Consider the following 19810-nt stretch of genomic DNA (forward strand, 5'->3'; position numbering starts at 1 on the left):
TTCTCCAAATCACTTTTGCCCAGTGTTGCCAACTTAGCGACTTTGTCGCTATATTTAGCGAGTTTTCAGACCCCCTTAGCGACTTTTTTGTCTAAAAAGCAACTAGCGACAAATCTGGCAACTTCTTCTGGTGTTATTGGAGACTTATGACTTTTGTACATGTCGCTCTTACTGTCAACAAGCAGAGGGTGCTGCCGTGGGCAGTTTGTTAACAACGTTATGGTTAAAAATTTTCTTCTTTTACTGTTACTTTTTGTGGATCGCAAGGTTTAAAACTACTTAAAAAGACACACACACACACACAGAGACAAAAAGAGTGCCTATTTCGGGTCACTTTTGCCGGTACCAAGCCTGGATAAAGGAGGAGGGTTGGAATTGTGACATTAAAAAAAAATAATTGCTGAAAGAAATTAATTTTAGTTCTAAATATATTCGAAATGCATTTAGGGTGTTCTTTACTGACTTTATGTCGCTTCCACGATGTTATTTCTCTCTCTTCTAAAGCGTCGGTTACAATTACATAAGCATGACCAACTATGCAAATTAGGTGATGACATCATTTTGCGACTTCTAGTGACTTTTAGGACAACCAATAGCGATTTTCCTTCCTGAGGAGTTAGCAACACTGCCTTTGCCTACCAATCAGGCTTAAACTTCTCTATGGCGATCGTGGCTCAAGAGTTGGGAGTTCGCCTTGTAATCGGAAGGTTGCCGGTTCGAGCCCCGGCTTGGACAGTCTCGGTCGTTGTGTCCTTGGGCAAGACACTTCACCCGTTGCCTACTGGTGGTGGTCAGAGGGCCCGGTCGCGCCAGTGTCCGGCAGCCTCGCCTCTGTCAGTGCGCCCTAGGGTGGCTGTGGCTGCAATGTAGCTTGCCATCACCAGTGTGTGAATGGGTGGATGACTGGATATGTAAAGCGCTTTGGGTTCCTTAGGGACTAGTAAAGCGCTATATAAATACAGGCCATTTACCATTTATTTCTCTATGTGTTTGTTAAAATGTCTTATATATTATCAGAACTGATTTAAAAGACCATCCTGAACAGATGGCCAGAACAAAAAGTCAGGTTATTTGGCTGAGGCTCCCTAAAGCCTGCGTTACTCGGTTGCAGACACGAAAAGCTGAAGACCTGACCGCGGAGTTATACTTCTTTGAGGTCTGCTTGAAAATTCTCCACGAACTAGTCCACATGGTCATAAAAAGAACAACAGTCAGGCTCGTGGATGTCCATGAGTCTAAAATCCGCTTCACATTTTTCACTCAGTTGTTCACAAAGTGGGATGAAACGTTCATATCTTCAGTGCACAATTCCTCCTTCAAACCATGGGGATAATGGTTTTTGTTGTGTCTTTATTTCTCTCTGTCAATCAGTGCTTTGTATTTGTCTCTGTCCCTCCTCTCACCAGTCTTCTGTCTTTAGTTTCTTTCTTTCTCCCCTTCTTTCCTTTCTCCCCCCTCCGTCTCTTCTCTATCCATCCTCTCTTTTTCTCTGTCACTAATTTGTTTTTGTTTACATCTCCTCCAGTTTTCTGCTCAGTCAGCCTGTTTATATCGGTTCCATTTAAACATTTTTTTTCTCCTGTGGATTTGACAGAGCATGCCCCTGCAGGGGGATAAAAACAATCTTTGACCAAAAAAACCCCCAAAAAACCAAACATGAAAAAAGATTTTTAATCTGTGGAATCTAAATTGAATTGAATTGAATTAGAGGCTCGTCTTTCACAGAGTCGCAGTGAAATGAGATCGTGCTGTTGATTGCAAATTAGAGACGTTTGGCCACAAACTGGTTTTACAGATGGAACAAGTCTTTTACATGCCATCGTTCATCATGGCGGGACTGTGGCAGCAAACTGCAAACGCACACAGTTGTATTACTTGTGTTTACAACATCCTAAGCTGCCTTTGCATTATTTTTAATTTCACCTAATTTAATCAAAACTCAAACATGAAACCTTTTAAGTATTTTAGTAAAATGCATGAAATAACTGGCTAGTATTTGCCCAAAAAAGCACCTCTAAAATAGGGATGGGTGTTGAAGTTTTTGTTGACTTTAGTATAATTGTCGATTTTACATTTTGGTCAATTCTCATATTGATTCCTGAGTAGTTTTGTGCATTTGGGGGAAAAGTAGATCTGTAGGAACAGAAACGAGGCTTGAATATGATTCAGCAGGGTTTTTCCTGGCCCACAATGGGCATTTGTGGACTAACTACATACCAGTAAGCATGACTCTTGCATACAGTAAAGGATCTGAGTCATTGTTACCTTCTTGATAAACATCCGTTCCAATGAGTTCAAAGGGATTGACACAAGTGTCTACATAAGAGGCAGGTGTAACAAACAAAACTAATGATCACAGGCCAAAACAAACACGTATGTAGTGACGGGAACTAAAGCAAAGAGAAGAAAACACGGAAAGGCCATTACCAAAATAAAACAGGAAGTGAAAATAAAAGAGACAAGGAAACTAAGACAAACAAATAGTAAGAAAAAAGGAAAGAGTTATCAAAGACACAAGGTTAAAGCTAAATACTAAAGTGCCTAGGGGGAATGTTCCAAAGATACTGAAACGATGACAAAAACCCAATACTGTAACAATATTTATGCTTTTTCCTGATAATATGGCGATAATATTAATACGTGCATCTCTGCTTTGCGTGAATAAAACCTATAAAAATGGATGGTAAGGATTTCTTCATAACACTGTGAGGGAGAGGGGATTTTTCACAGTTCTAACAAAAAAAAACAAAACAAAAAAAAATCCTGAAAAGGTGTGCAACAGCTCCTTTGGTTTAACATCATTGTTTTGCAATGTTCAGCGTTCAGGGAAACACGCCTACACTGATAAAAGACATCGATAAGCTTGGAGACAGACAATTACGAAAGAGTGGACTATGTGGAACAGGTTCTCAACTGGTCCTGGTTCTCATTTTTCATTCATACTAAAGTCTGGTTTCCAGTATAGCAAAAGAATGCAGTTGCTGTTGTTTTTGTGCAAAAATTCCTCACAGTGTTTTCTTATCTCAATGGGGAGAGGTGAACTTTTGATAAAACAGTGTTCTGCTGCTGCTAAAAAGACAAGATTTGGACAACAAGAACATTAAAATATATATATATATATTCGTTTTGAATGATATGGTGTGAAACCTCAACTGCAAGCACTGCAAGGTCAGAGTTCAATACAAAATGGACAGTCTTGGTACAGTTCCAAAGAAACTCCAGAGTGGTTGGTTTATGCTGTGAATGCCAAACCAACTATCGGGTGTACGTTACAAGTTTGAGCTCAAAAACATCTCATAGGCACGTGATCTTTGTATTCTCAATGAGGGACGGTATAATGGATGTGCAAAGATCTGTATGGGCTAACAACTAGCCGTGACATTAACATAAACGCTCAATTTTCTCACACAGCGCCTTCTTCCTCTATTTACTTATGTTGCTCCCATCCCAAAACACATCTAGCCAATGAGTGGACTGAAAATTCTCACGTGGTTTGCAGTGACACATTTTGGTTTGCTACAAGCTACAAGTTTACAAACTCATCAACTGATTTGAACCAGAGTAAATTAACTCTAGGTGTGAAAACACCCTTATGGTTGAGTCTCGGTGATCGTCACTGTCAGGGAAAAATGTGTGTATCCTTAATGGCTGGCAAATGTTTGCTGGCAGTCACTGGTGAAATCTTTCACCATCCACACAGAAGCTGTAACTGCAACCAATATGTTTCAAAAGGTGCAACCTTTACTCTGAAGGTAAACGCCCTCCATTTTGGGAGATCACTCTTCCACTTTTCTCAGTTTCACTGCTACTCGCCAAGTGGTTCGAGGTAGTTGTTGCGTGGGTGCAGATCAGTCAGTGCCCCCGCCCTAATGAATAGCTCAGTAAGTAGAGTGGTTGCTCCATGATCAGAAGGTCGTGGGTTCGACTCCACTAAATGGCTACCCTGAGGTACCCCTGAGCAAGGTACCGTCCCTACACGCTGCTCCCCGGGCGCTGCCCACTGCTTTACTAGGTGAATATGTTAAATGCAGAGGAGTAATTTCCCTATGGGGACTAACACATACACACATTATTAAATGAAACTGCAGAAATCTGTTAATGATGAAAGCAATCACAAAGAGGTTTCTGGTGCTGCACCAGTCTCTAGACTGATCTACTAATGGTGTTTAACAGGTAGCTTTTTCTCACTAACCACCTGTTACTGGTGACTGATCTTTAAAAAGATCAGAGTTTTTTATGTCTGCATTTGGTTGAAAATAACCGTGAGCTGGTCGTTTATGGTGCTTAGTTTATAGCTTTCAGGATTGCAGGATCCTTGCTTTAGTATTCACACTATGTTTGTGCTTAGTCTTAGTTCTTGTTAGTTTTATATTCTGGTTTTTGTTGGTGCTAAGATTTATTTATATCTGTTTCTTTGTGCCTAGATTTTGTCTAGCCTCCCCAGTGTCTCCTTGTATCGATGTCAAGTGTTTGTCTCTCTGTTTCCCTGCTATGTTATTTCCCGTTTTATTTTGATACTCTGTCTCTTGTACCTTTTCTTTAGTTTTACTTTACTTCCCTTCCCATGCTTTCTTTGAAGCTTATAAACTTTGTTCTTCCATGTCTGTTTTTGGATTTTGTTCCCTGATGGACTTTGGACTTTCTTGGAGCTGGGCTCTTTACTATGAACCAAGTTCAGCTTACTCAGGGTATCCTTCTGTTATATGGATTCACTAACTCTAACACTGGTAATAGAGATAAATGGTTACACTAAGTTGGTTATCAACTGGCTAAGGTAACCCAGGATTTCTTATATGCATCAATAAAGTAAAATAGTAATAAATACCTGTAAAGAATATAAAAAATCTCATTATAACAGTAAAATAATGCTGCAGAAAACTGTTAGTCTAGTAATTTAGTGCACAGAGTGGTAAAATAAACAGCTAATTCATTTAGTGCGTGCTCAGTGCTCAGTGCTGCTATTTATTTCTAAGGTGAAGGCTGCGTATAAAGGTTACTGTGCCACAGCTGTGCCATGCTTTATTCAATGTTTTTAGCACAAATAAAAAGTATGCCCCAGTACACAATCTAAATTGCGCCTAAATAACAGACAGTGTAAACCTGGCCCTGCTAGGCGCTTTTAAATCACAACTCAAAACACGACTTGCTCCCAGCTGTTTCAGTTGTTACCTTTTCAGCTGCAGATTTAGTGCTATTCAAGAGTTTGACATTACTGGTTAAATATAAAGACAAATTTGATATGAGGTCAATAAAAGTAAAGAGTAGGTGCTAGTAGGCTATATTAATGCGTATAAAACAAAATTAATTTTCTGTTGCCAACAAAAGAACAGCTGACCTCTAATCCTTGAACCTAACCTGCTCTGGAGTAGAGAGAGCTTTAGAAGCGTGCGGGTTTTCAAAGAAGAAAACAATGAGAAGTCTTGATGGAAAACATCCTTAGTTTCATTTGACTTAAGGACAGGAAAATAGGCAAGTGTGTCAACACTAACCCACAGTGTGGCCACATTTTAGCAAATAAAAGACCTGCCCCAGTGCTGTTTTGGCTGGCTTGGTTTTTCAGACAAATAAAACCCATTTTTTTCTTTCTTTCTTTCTTTTCTTTTTTTTAAGAAAATGCGTTTGTATCATTGTTTTTGTGGCAGGCCAAAAGATTTCCTCCAGTTTAAATACTGTCAGTAATAAAAGCTGAGGAATGGCCAAAGAAAACAGCTGATTTTAAATGCAGGCAGGCTAGTTTTCAGGGCAGAGGTTTGGCTTATGGTTGGACGTGTCAGACATTTAGATATCACAGTCAAATTTACATCTGAGTCCATTTTTAGTGCTTCAGTTTAACATAGGGCAGCTGAAGAAGGTGAACCTATTGCCTCCTAGGAAAGAGATGACCTTTAAACACATTTTCTTAACTATGCAAATAATGTGGTACTTCAACAAACTTGGAAGGTGTGACCTAACAAAGTTTGGACAGAAAAACACATTCAGTAAATGTCTTCTTGTTTTGTTTGCCTAAATTTAAGGCTTATTTAAAAAAAATGTTTATCAAACTCACTATACGTATATGTGCATATACATACACTATACAGGTTAACTTAGATTATTTGGGAATTTTCTCACAGTTTTCATCCTGGGCGATGCACTGCAGCGGGATACCGAAGAACGAGGTGTAGGAGTCGTTGTACCAAACCAGCAGCTCTGTTCCTCTGGGGATATCCATACATGCTCTGTAGAAGATGCAGGATCTAAAATACAGACACAAGAATTTTTAGTTTGAAAAGTGCATCAAAAGTAAACTTCACCACTCCCTCTGGTCATGTATGGACATTTGGTGAGGACTTGACACTTTTAAATTACAATACTGGGTACACATTTAGTGCAATTTATTTATGTATCCCAACGTGTAGTGACATTTCTTGGGAGTTGCAGGGAGTGGATGGATATGGCGTAGTGTTAAAAGGAAGATTTCCCGCTGAAACATAATTCAGGCATTCGTCCTAAAAAAAATAAGGTGTTTTTTTTAGCTGAGAAGAGCTTAAGGAAAACCAAAATATTCTGTAGCTGAATTGAAGTTAAGAAATAAACACTAAATAGATAAATGTAACCGTTTTGATATATAAACAGCTTCATTCATTGGCAAACCTGAGAACTGATTTGTGGATAAAGTGTGATGTTTCAAATATATATAATTGAGCATTGCAAGAAAATTACAATTTAAAAAAATAAAGACTACCTTTGAACAAATACTTCTGCTTTAAACCGTTATTTTTAAAACTATAAAAACTTTAAAGTTATGCACACACAAAAAACACACCAAACTATATGCAAATGAACACAGATATCCACTTTATATGCATTAGAATTTTGAGGTCAACAGTGGTTCAGTTAAAACAAACAAGCAAACAAAAAACTTTAAGAGTAATAACGCTGAACAAAAGTGAAAAGCATTAATGTTAATCTATCCCCCTGTGGATCGGCGCCCTACAGGTTACAGATCAGGTCACTGAGGTCATCCTCCCTACAGCTCCTCTCTGTCCCAACCTCACATACAAAAACTAAAGGCGTGCAGGCTTTCTGTTATTGCCAAAGCCTCTGGAATAGTCTGCAATTACACAAAGTCCACAAAGACTCGCCTATTGCTGTTTACTTCGAATCAAGTTTGAGGTTTCTCATCATTTTTCTCAAGTTGAGTATTGTTTCTACAGGCTTTTTATTCACTGATTTTTTTAAATTAATATAATTTTAACATTGCCAGCAATCAGTGCAAAGATTTTTTTCAATCTATACGTGTTCATCTGCACCATAGAGCGCAGCTTATCTGCAGTGTGTCTCTTTCCAATATGGGACTCAACTCAAGCGACCTCCAACGTCCTATAGGTTGCTGAACACAGGTTTCAACATAGGGTGCAGTTAAATCCATGACTTCTTGCAAAAGCAACATCAGTATGTTTATGGCGGAATGTTTAGATTTCTGCCTTGAAACGTGGCTGGAATCCGAATGTAATCAGTCAGTGTAAATTTCTGTGTGTGGACAGCAACAGGTTTGTCATTTTTCCCGGTTAATCACAATATCATCACAAACAGATTGGACGTGACCACATTCAGTCACAACGTGATAGCAGACTGACGCTGTCTTATCACGGTTTATCACCACCTTGACACACCAAAGTATCTTTAAAGATGTGGTCGCAGACCTTTGCATAACTTTGGTTGTGCAGAAGTCTTCAAGCACTGGTGTGACTCCAGCATTAACTGTGTGCTGACTCTGGAGAGTGAAGGCCATTGTATGTACCCACCCTGAGGAGAGGTCTATATAGACTGCAGAGGTTTATATATAAAAACTTACAGAGACCGCCACAGCCATTAAGTGTAAAGCACATCTTAAACAGATGTTTTTTTATAGGTAGAGACCGCTGGACTTCTGGAAGGAAATAACCTAATTTTCCCTGCAAGCAGCCATGAAATTTTACTCTTTACCTAGAAGTGAAGCACCACCACAGCTCTCTAAAACAATAAAGAAAAGACGTCGAAGATAAACGCATGCCTGATATATGCATGTGTGGATAACAACTTTGATGAAAATGTTGAACAAGCTGTCCTTAAACCCTACTTCGGACAAAAACATCAGTCCTGGAAACAAGATGGTGTGAGGTGGTTGGTGACTCTTTCCAGGTCTGATTTTAGAAAAGCTTCCCATCTGATAACAGCGTAATTTCACATCGGACCAAATCGGAATGATTTATGGGAAATATCTGGTGTCTCTCACTCTGTTCAGACCAACTAATGACCACGATATTGTTCAAACATGCAGCCAGTGGGCTGTCGGTTCCTGGGTCACACCACCGCTAAAACAAACACCTCATCCACCCAAAAACATCTTTGTAACAACATGAGCGAAGTCCACATTCAAAACCACATTTTCATACCCGGCCCAGACTATTTTAAAACACTTTCCCACATGTTTTTCTCCCACCGGGGCCGTACAGTGTCAGACAGACCAGATTGTAACAGAGGTCACAGGTTCAACTCCCTCACGACTCCCTTGTTATTTTTTGCCAAAGTGCCTTTGAGCCAGAAAACTTAGTCTGTGCAAACAGCTTGTGACAACCACTTAAAGTGAAATTAAATAACATTTAATACAAACCATCACTCCTTTTTTTAAAAATTTCCATTCTAAGTGCACTGAGTTCCTCAGTATAAGAAATGTTCAATTAATAAAATTTGACTTGATGTATCAAAAACACCTCAACACTGAACCTTCTCATCCAAGAAAGACTCAATACTAATAATGTATTGATTCATTTTGTATCTTCAAGGAGACATCAGTTCCCCTGAAAGTATCTATAGAAAGATACTCACAATCAGAATTTAGACAACTTTATTTTGTCTGGTCAAGTGACTCTCTGGGGAAGAAAGGGTTGAACAAACAATGAGAGTTGGAGAATTTAAGGAGGACAAAAAATAAAGCAGAAAAACACACAAAAAAAGTTAAAGATGACACAAAGCAAAATCAGGCAGGCAGGAGAGGGAGGTGGGAGTCAGCCGGTGACATGATGCTTATTTAACTTAGTTACGACATATAAAACTAATATATTAAAAGGGAGGAAATGGAAGAAAATGCAAAAAAAACAAACAAAGAGACAAACAAATTAAAAGGAGGACTTACAAATACAGAAATATAAGTTATATTTGCACTTAACATCAGGGGAGAGAAAAATAACAGAAAACAGAAGCACCATAAATCTCTGGTCTTCCTCTCAGACTCATCAGTTTATGTTGTCTGAAAAGATCTATATGATTTTTACTACATAAGATACTGAAACACACTGACGGCAACAATAACATCTAGAGCTCTCATGATCACCATGCATTCCTACAAAAGTTGCACAATCTGAGTGCATGATAACACTCAGCATAGCAATACTTTTTTTTGTAGTAGTAGTTTGTAATGACCCTGGCTCTGTCCCCCCAAAGACACTACTATCACTACTAATATTAACAATAATTTGAAAATTCCCTCAATCTCATTTACAAACTAATCACCCAGTAAGCATTTCAAAGATGCCTATCAAGTGGCAAGATGTGCGCTTGGAAAGATTTTTACAGGGCTACAGTGTTCCCTCGTTTATCGCAGGAGTTATGTTCTAAAAATAACCCGCAATAGGTGAAAAGTAGCCAACTCTTTTAAAAAAAAAATTATTATAGGTGTTTTAAGGCTGTAAAACACCTTTTCTCAGACAGGCATGAACATTTTCACACTTCTCTCTTGTTTAAACACCCTCAAAGTTCAAAGCTTTGTAGAAAAATAAGTCCAGTATTATAGGATGAAACCAAAGGCACCCGCGGTTCCCTTTGGCGGTGCAAAACGTTTCATTGACATTGTTGTGTTTGTTGGGAAGAAAACGTACAAGCATACAGTTCAGCACTTCAGAGTCAGACTGCTAGCGATCGAAGATTTATGTCAATTTTACAAGCTGAACGCATTCTGTACTGTACAGGACCACGGCATGAGATTGACTGACAATGGTCTACAGCCAATAAGGATGCAGAACACAATGCGCTGTTAAGAAAAAAAAGAAGCATGCAAAATTGCACACAAAAAAATCTGCGAAACAGCGAGGCCGCGAACCGTGTTATAGCGAGGGACCACTGTACACTAATTCAATTCACTTCAGTTTATTAACAGTGCACACACAGTGCGACTGTTAATCAGATGTTGATCAGCACTCCATTTATATTGCAACCCCTTTCCCATTGTCTACATTCCTGACAAACTATTGCAGATAATTGCTATTATCAACTGACACTGAGGGACTGAAATGGACCTTCCAGGTTAAGTGAGTACTAAAAGTTCTGCTTATGTAAATGTTCATGACTATGATAACAGGAATGAGGCATTTCCCTCTTGTAATGTGTTATAATGTCAGAGAGGAGTTAATGAAGCCAGACAAGTCCAACAGAGTCTGCTGAAGATCTGCGTTTAAGAATGTGTGTGTGTTTTATTAATTCTTTCCACACAGTGAGAGGAGTAAGGTGTTTTTGGATCCATGTGAAAACACAGCTAGGAGGGACCGGGTTATAAATCAAACATACCCAATGACCTCCCAGGAAAAAAAGGAGAAAGAGGGGTGCACAAAAATGCAGAAGCTTGTATGCATTAAAACAAATGTATGTACTGAACACATGCGTATTGAACACACGCCACTACTTTCAGGTGTGGCTGTGTTATAAATCAAACACGCCCAACAGGCTGCGGTATGAAAAATAAAAACCCCTGCTGCCTTACAGCAGCCGACGGAGTTCAAAACGATTCGTCTGGCAGATCAGTGGGGCAGCATCGTCGACCGTCTGATCTTCTCCTGTTGTCTGTTTTCATAGAAAGCTTTATAATCAGGTTTCCAATAATAACACATGCCAGTCCATGTGCGTGGTTCAAGATTATAAATCACACAACTCCAACACCTCACAAGAAGTGAGAATGTGTCTACATTTGGTTGAATGTGTTAAATCCATGCAAGCCGACAAAATGTCATAAAGTCATTACTTTCGTCTGAATCTAAAGGGTCAAAGACTGACTTGCAACTCGAGAGTCTCAAGCACGAACATGGAAGCAGGAATCCTGCTCTGCTGCCTCTTTAGTCTTTTCAAATAAAGCTTGTTTTTCTTAGAAGAGGATCACTTGCAAACATCTACAGGAAATCTACAGGTATTTGAACTCATGTCCTGACGCACCTTCTTTTTTTTAATTAGAGGTAATTAAATGTGTAGTTCGATAATGTGGATGTGTCTTAGCTTGGATCACTATTACCAGTTTTTCCAGCCCTGCACTATGCAAGCCCATTAGGTAATTTTAGACTCTGCTGTGTTTTTAATGGGAGGGTCCTAAAGTTGGAGTTCCACTTCAGTATATTTTTTCTCTAGCTAAACCCAAGATATTACTATGAACAGAGACATTTTAAGAGACAGGCATGGTGCTCATGAGTTTTCTGGAAGCGCAACAGTTGTGACAGAAGTATAACATCCAGTAGAAATTAGATTTGACTGGTAATTCTGCACACGAAGTGTTTAGGTTGTTGTGACCAAAATCGAGTTAGTTATTTTAGATAATGCTTTAAAACAGATGTCCAGATAAGTGTCTTTGCATGATTTCTGCTCAATGGCAATACTTTCTTATAACATGCAGTAGACATGTTAAGTTAACAACTCTCACTACATGTTTTATCAGTTCACCGTCACAGCTGGCAGCTGTTACCATAATTGCACGTTAGCATTAGACTTTTGAATCTATCAGGAAGATGTTTTAGTCACGTGACCCAAGGCTCTTCATAATACTGTGTCACTAAAGTATTACATATAAGGATGTATTACTGTAAACATAGTTGAAACTGAGTGGCTGATGGGAACCCTGGCAGAGTGTCAGGTTTCTGTTGTCAGGCTGAACAACGAAAACATTTCATACTTTTTGGAATTTGGCAGGCCTTTGTCAGTGCACGTATCCTGCCGTTTAGCTCTCACACAAACTCTTCCCTGACATTATTCTATTTTGAAGCAGCTCTCCTATCTGGTATCTGGTAAGTATAAAACAGAATATCTGTGTGTTTAAATGCATATTGTTTGTGTATATCTGCAATCTAAATCTTGTTTAGTCATCCGTAACTTTCAGACAACTGGAAAGAAAGTGTGTGGTAAAGCACTTAAGTGTGGTCTAATAAATACCTGCTGTATATTTAAAGACAAAAAAACCATAATTTACATGGGTCCATGGGGATGTCTTTGTTAGTATGTTTAGAAGTAATGATTATTTTCCAAATAAAAATGTACAAAACTCTGTAAAACACAGTTTTAAATCCAGTTTGTATTTCTGTCTAAATTGTATTTCTGCAGAGGGGTTAGTTCATAGGTTAGTAAGACCTTTAAGCACTATTTAAAAATGTAACGCATATTTGTACATTTTTGAATACATTTGCAAATTTAGCATTATCAAACATGAAACTTTAGTAAAATTCTAATAGAGAAAAGTTGTTTCTTTTTTCATTATATTGATTCAAGTTATACTATGTTCATGCTGGTTTCCTTAAAAACAGACAAACCGACATGACGGTGACTTCAAACAAAAATATGACAGAATGACTTTCCAGTAAAATATTCCACAGCCTCAGGTAAGTGCAGCTGATTTTTACTTGTGAAGCAAAGTCAGCCTTCAGCACGAAAGCTGTAATTTGGAATTTTTGTCTGAATTATAAATTAAATATTTGTTTGTTATCACAGTTTCTGTCAAGTTAAAGTTTGCAGAAACAAACTAAAAATGTTGATACTCATGCACTTGTTGAGTGTAATGATTTTGAATTATTTCATGTATGTGTTTAAGTTATATGTTTATTGTATTTTATAGTATGGTTTGGTGCATGGTACTTTGGCTACTATTATTCACTATTCCACATAAAACTGTATATGTTTTTTTTCTTTACTGCTCAGGTGAGTAATGCCATTCTATATTTGGCGACATCTATGTTTAAATTCTATACATTCACCAACCTCCAACTGTCACACATAAGAATCTTGAATGGTCAAATGTGTGAACATCTTATCCTTAAATACATTTGTTTATGAAACGGTTTATGATTTTTTTGAGAAACAAATTCTTCTCCTTATACTAACACATTTATTTCTCAACATCTGAGCTTCTAGTAGAAAAATATTTTAGCTATATTTTAGCTTGCAGTAATCAAACAATGAATCAATTTTGCTTTTAATTTGAACTGAACTCTTCATAATTGTATTTAATTTTTTCAAATTTAACAGACACTGAACTCAACTGTGTGGTGGAGTTTTGTTTGCACAAGATGGCAGCTGGTAGGTCCAGATGATGTTTGTGTGCAAGAAGAATATAGGTCACATAAAGAAGAATGAAGGCACCTCACACACACACACACACACACACACACACACACACACACACACACACACACACACACACACACACACACACACACACCTGCGAGTTGGAGAGAAAAAAATGTACACCTGTAACCGTGGCCTGTGTTACTATAGAAAATGACAAGAGGTTCATTTCATTCTTGGGCTTTTCTCTGTATTATTATAAGCTTATAATATGAAGTACCTTGACGAGACAGCTGTTTTGATTTGGTGCCTAATCATTAAAATCAAATTAAATTGAATAAAGAGCAGACAAATGATCTACAGTAGTGTATTCTGCAGCTCACAAAGCATTACTTTTTCTGGGATAATATCAATTCTGTTCTAATGTTGATATTAATAGAGAAGGGCTGATAATTTCTTGTTATAAAATTGCAGCAATATGTAATGCCTTTGTTTTGTCTTTTTGTCCTCTGTTTTTGTCTTTTACAGTATCTGAACTCAGAATTGTGATTCTTGGAAAAAACAATGATGATACGACAACGCTGAGCACTTTCATCAGTGAAAGATATCACTGTCCTTATCAAAAGACAAACAAGCAGTTTACTGAAATTAAAGGAGAGTGGGGGAGAACTCCATTCACTTTGTTGAAAACATCAAATATCTTCATTGTGCCTGCAGAAAGAGTGCGATATGAGATAAAAATGTGTGTGGCACACTGCCAACCTGGACCAAATGTTCTGCTGCTGCTAGTGAATCCTTTGGATTTCACCGAGGACGATAGACAAAAAATGAAGTTCATTGTGAGCTTCTTTGGTCAAGATGCTTTTAAACACTCATTGGTCATCACAACACGTAATGACATTCGAGGGAATTCCTCAGTGAACCAACTCGTCCAAGACTGCAGACAAAGACAGCACAAAATCAGGCTTGATGAAAAGTATTTTCTTGAACACGATGTTCAAGAACTGATGAAACAAATGGAGAAAATAGTAAGTGATAACAGGGGATATTTAACTTTTACTGAAGACACTGATCCCATTGTGGTGCCTATAACTACAAAATCCCCTCTAAACCTGATTCTGTGTGGGAGAAATGAAAGCTTGAAAACTTCAGCTGTTAATGCCATCCTGGGACAAAAAAAATGTATTCCATCTAATGGTTCATCAGAGTTTATCAGACACCAGGCAGAGGTTTGTGGACGTCGTGTTTCCGTGCTGGAGCTGCCTACTTTGCATGGAAAACCTAAAGAGTTGGCGATGAGGGAATCGTACAAGTGTGTCTTCCTCTGTGAACCTGAGGGTGTCCACGCCTTCATGCTGGCCCTCCCACTGGACCGTCCTACTGATGAAGACAAGAAAGAACTGGAAGCCATCAAGAATACTTTCAAGAGTGTGATCGATAAGTTCACTGTCTTGCTTTTTATTGTTGAAAATCCAAATCTTGACCACTCTTCAGCAGTGGAGAAGATTCTAAAGGACGACAAAGACATCCAAGAGCTCTATAGGCGCTGCGGTAAGCAACACATCGTTTTTGACATCCAAGACAAGCATCAAGTCGCTGATCTGTTGCGTACTGTGGAAACAATGAGAACTGTCGGTTGCAGAAGCTTCACAAAAGATATGTTTCCAAAACCTCCACTAAAACCAGTTTCAAGACATGCATCCCTTTTAAAGCCAGAAAATTATAGACATCGCTGGACACCACCTATTAGGATGGTGCAAAGCAGAGAGCCTCTCAGGATGGTGCTGATTGGGAAAACTGGTTCTGGGAAGAGTGCCACTGGAAACACCATGCTGGGCAAACGGTGCTTTTATTCAAAAGTCTGTCTGAAGTCTGTGACAGGTGTTTGTCAGAAAGAAACAGGAGTGATTGATGGGCGCCCTGTCGTGGTGGTTGACACGCCCGGCTTGTTTGACACGGTTTTGTCCAATACAGAAGTTGAACAAGAGCTTGTTAAATGTATCAGCTTACTGGCTCCTGGACCTCATGTGTTCTTACTGGTGGTGCAGATTGGTCGCTTTACAAAGGAAGAAAAAGATACTGTGGAGCTCATTCAAAACTTTTTTGGTGAGAAGACAAAGGATTTCATTATTGTCATATTCACCAGAGGAGATGATCTTCGAGGTCAAACATTTGAGAGTTATATAAAAGAAGACAGCGAAGGATTCCTAAACAAACTGTCAGCTGATTGTGGAGGGCGATACCATGTCTTCAATAACAATGATCAGAACAATCGTTCTCAAGTCAGTCAGCTTCTGACCAAAATTGAATTGATGGTGAGGAAGAATGGTGGTGGCTACTACACCTCAGAAATGTTTCAAGAAGCAGAGGCAGCAATACAGATGGAAATGCAGAAGATCATGAAAGACAAAGCAAGAAAGATAGAGAGTGAAAAGAGGGATCTTAAAAGAAAATATGAGGAGGAAATACAAGTGAAGAGGAACAAATTAGCACAGCTAACAGCCAAATTTGAAGAAGAAATAAAAGCAAACCAAGCCCAGGCAGCCAAAGAAATGGAGGGTCACATTAAGAAACAGCAGGAAAATATGAATAGAGAAAGAAAAAAGAGAGAAGAAGAAGAGACTGCTATAAAATTGGAGGAGGAAAACCAAATTTACAAGTGGGATAAAGAAGATGAAGCTCTGCAGAAAGAAATACAAAGACGAGCGATTCCTGATGGGATTTTATTACAGAACAGACAAATAATAAGAAAAGAAAGAAAGGCTTGGGAAGAGGAAAGAAGGGCATGGTGGGACAAACAATTTTTTGAGGAGGAAGAGAGACTTTGGGAGGAGCAGAGACAACTTAAAAAGCTTAGAGAGGAATCTATGCAGGAACTAGAGAGATATGAAATCGAAAGAAAACAAGAGGAACAAATCGGAAGAAAACAAGAGGAAAGACAACTGGAAGAAAACTATAGGAAGGAACTGGAAGAAATGATGAGGAAACATGAAGAGGAGGCCAGAAAACAAGCTGAAGAATGCAATGAATTCAGACAGAGATTTAACCAGGATATATCAGCTGAGATGGAAAAAAATAGAAATGAAACAGAAGATTTGAGGCAGAGTCAACAAAACCAAACTGACTTCATGATAAGGCAGCTCAGGAGAAAAAAGGCCTATGACAAAGACTTCGACAAGATGCAGAAAAGACAACAAATTCAAATGACTAACCTAAAATTATCAAGCTGCTTTGACAGTAAAGAGCAACTAAACAAGCAAATAGATGACCTGAAGAAAGCGCATCAAGAGGAGATTAATGAGTGGATTCAGGAACATGTGAAGAAAGCCACACAAAATAGCGCTTGTAGCATTTTATGAGAAGTTATGTGTTTCAGTGTTGTTCAGTTTTTTAGTGTTCAGATGTGATTGCAATAGCTAATGGGTTTTGCACATAAAGGTGAGAGTAGCTGCGAAAGCAAGGTTGGATATTTCACTTTTTAGACACTTTTGCATTTTTTTGCCATTTCACACAGGTCAAATTAAGTTTTTTTAAAAAAACATTTACTCACCATACTGTTAATATATACATATTATTATTTGTTAAGACAATTGCAAAAGGAAGACTGATGTAGAATTGTTGGCAAAGCACATTTATTTTTATTTTACCGTGAGTCTATTTTTTTTAAAATTGTGATTCCAGTGATAAATTTATCTACACAAATAGGCAGAGACTACAAAAACATTTTTGAAAAATATTGTTCTTATTTTCCTATATTTTCTCTTATATTCATCTTATTAATCACCACATTGGGTAAGAAGGCATGCCTTACACTGCAGTGCCAATCAGCTGGAAATTGCTACCTGTCACTTCGTTAAATTGGTCACAAAGAGGCAAAAATAACTAAGTAATGGTGCTGCACAGAAAACCTTGTGATTATTGACTTTACTTTTTAGCTGGTGTTTCTAGCAGATTGCCCTTGTTGAGCTTTGCACCAAAGGACAGCTAGGACGAGGAGAGAACACACTACGTATATGTATGTGTGTCAGCTCTGTTGAATGTAAACATACAAACTGCGTATTCATTGAGATATTGCTGTAATTTTATATCAGTGTGTTATTGCACTAAGTTCTTCTTTTTGGCACACTTTTTATAAATGTTTTGGTTCCTTGTTTTGTTTTCTGTTATCATCAGCTTATTTTTCATCATATGTAAATCTTCACTTTAAATCTCAATAGAAGATGGTATACAAATAAAGCTTGACTGTCCATCCATCCATCCATCCATCCATTCACTTCCGCTTATCCTTTTCAGGGTCGCGGGGGGCGCTGGAGCCTATCCCAGCTGTCATAGGGCGAGAGGCGGGGTACACCCTGGACAAGTCGCCAGTCTGTCGCAGGGCTAACACACAGGGACAGACAACCATGCGCACTCACATTCACTCGCACATTCACACCTAGTGACAATTTCGATTATCCAATTAACCTATCCCCACAAGCTGCATGTCTTTGGATGGTGGGAGGAAGCCGGAGTACCCGGAGGGAACCCACGCAAACAGTGCTAACCACCGTGCCACCGTGCTTGACTGATTAAGAAAAAACAATCTTCACAGAGGTGAAATATATTAATAAAAGGTGACCGACCTGTAGGACCACTTATTCTTTAGTTTGCATTGACTTGTACTATAAATGATGTGAATGGAATCAAACTGAAGTCTAAGTGCCAAAAGGACCAAAGTGCTGTACAGTAAATAAATTAAGAACAATAGAATGAAACAAAACAGTAAAAAATAAAACACATAATACATAAAAATTAAAACGGCCCTATATTTAAAAACAAGATAAACCTGCATGGAATCAACTAGAACAACTAAAACTAAAACCAACATCTCACATGGTGTCAAAGGCCAGGGTGAAGAGACGGGTTTTCAGGCAGGTAGAGAAGAAGCCTGTCTAAACTCTAAAGGCAGATCTTTCCACAGTTTTGGAGCTGCTACAGCGAAAGCACGATCTCCTCTATGTTTACCCTCAGTCCTGGATACATTCAGGAACAGCTGATCAGCTGACCTGAGCAAGCGGGTCGGCATATAAGGCTCTAGCAGCTCAGAGAGATAAGACTGGCCTGGGCCATGGAGGGCTTTAAAAGCAAGTAAAAGCATTTTCAAATGAATCCTAAAAGAAATAAACAGGAGAGTCCAGTTTAATGGATGAATATGCATAAATAATAACTAACTGTAGTAGACTAAAAGCAGAAAAAAAGTACTGTTACATTCTAACACTTCTTTCCTTTCTGATAAAGCTGAACGCTGTGAGATTCAAAGTTCATTTCTTTGATGCGTTAGGCGATTACATAGTTGGGCAAGTTGTTTCGCGTTTTAGGTGTCATTACTGCAGAGAGAGAGAGAGAGGAACAGGCTGGGTGCTGCCAAAGTTTGTTTTTCTTCTTCAGGGAACCACATAGCTTTACTGGTTGAGTCAAAATCGAAAGACAACAAATCACACTACAAACGTCACTAACAAACTGGAAATATCACATGAACATGCATATTTTACATATTTTTAAAACTTTTGCTTTGCTGCAAAGTTTCTGCAAGCCAATGGGAAATGCTGAGAACAAGTCAGACAACTAACGACATGCTGCAGAAACCTACAAATCATTGGCAGTAACAACCAGGAGATGAGTCTGTGTTTGAAAGACATTTTGCTATACATCCTTTAGTGGATAATGATAATAATATTAATAATAATACCTTGGGTCAGTGGGTAGGGGTAAACCTTTAAAACCCTTTTAGCTGAAGTAGACTTAAAAAAACTGGTACAATATGAGTGCATACATGGGATTAGTATAGTTAATTATGTATGGTGGTCTGTTTAGGTTACTTGTAATTAATAATGGTGTATGAAGTCTCAGTTTCAGTCTCAGTAAACTTTTGCCCATTTGAAGCTGTGCTTTTAGAGTTAGTTTCACAACAGCAGGAACATATCTTGACTGTTTGCATGTTTGAGATTTAATCCCAACATTTCATCCTCATTCCACGTGAGCTAAAGTTACGAACAACCTCCTGTGGACAGGTTATACTCGTTTTTACTGCCACAGTTTGTTTGTTTAGAGCCCCTAACATTTGCCTTATGGTTGTGTTTTTTATTTATTTACTTTATAATAAAAAGGTATTTGAAACAACAGCCTGGGTTATTTGTGTATTCATTATTCATTATTCATATCATTTGTGTATTCATGTGGCAAAGGAAGAATTTGAAAAAATAACTGGCGAGAGAACAAGTAAAGCCATAGTCATAGAAATACATGAAAACACAGAGGCACATTTGTTACCACTTCTTCCTAAATGTGTATTTGAACATTTTTTTAATCAGTTATTTAAAAAACAAAAGTTATTCCTGGCGTCAGTCTAGTTATTATTAAAATAAATTTCAAAATACTATTATAGGAGCACATGTAAGTGTAACAGATTCTTGTTACAATTAAACTAAAACATCTTTCT

The 19810-nt window shown here is 38.3% G+C and overlaps 2 protein-coding genes across 4 annotated transcripts in view; one reads left to right on the forward strand and one right to left on the reverse strand.

Annotated features, from left to right (window-relative positions):
* The window catches only part of prdm6 (PR domain containing 6), a 139664-nt gene that overhangs the window by 38374 nt on the left and 81480 nt on the right, over positions 1–19810 (reverse strand). For all 3 annotated transcript variants that reach the window (XM_039620370.1, XM_039620372.1, XM_039620371.1), the window contains exon 6: positions 6112–6236. In XM_039620370.1, coding sequence (XP_039476304.1) covers positions 6112–6236 — 125 coding nt within the window. The remainder of the gene's footprint in view (positions 1–6111; positions 6237–19810) is intronic.
* Positions 11897–17583, forward strand: LOC120442964 (GTPase IMAP family member 8-like). The gene is made up of 4 exons (XM_039620368.1): positions 11897–12062; positions 12576–12650; positions 13294–13344; positions 13861–17583. The coding sequence occupies exons 3-4, from the start codon at positions 13335–13337 to the stop codon at positions 16689–16691; spliced, it is 2841 nt and encodes a 946-aa protein (XP_039476302.1). The 5' UTR covers positions 11897–12062; positions 12576–12650; positions 13294–13334; the 3' UTR covers positions 16692–17583.

The sequence above is a fragment of the Oreochromis aureus genome, linkage group 12, assembly GCF_013358895.1.
Source record: "Oreochromis aureus strain Israel breed Guangdong linkage group 12, ZZ_aureus, whole genome shotgun sequence".
NCBI lineage: Eukaryota > Metazoa > Chordata > Actinopteri > Cichliformes > Cichlidae > Oreochromis > Oreochromis aureus.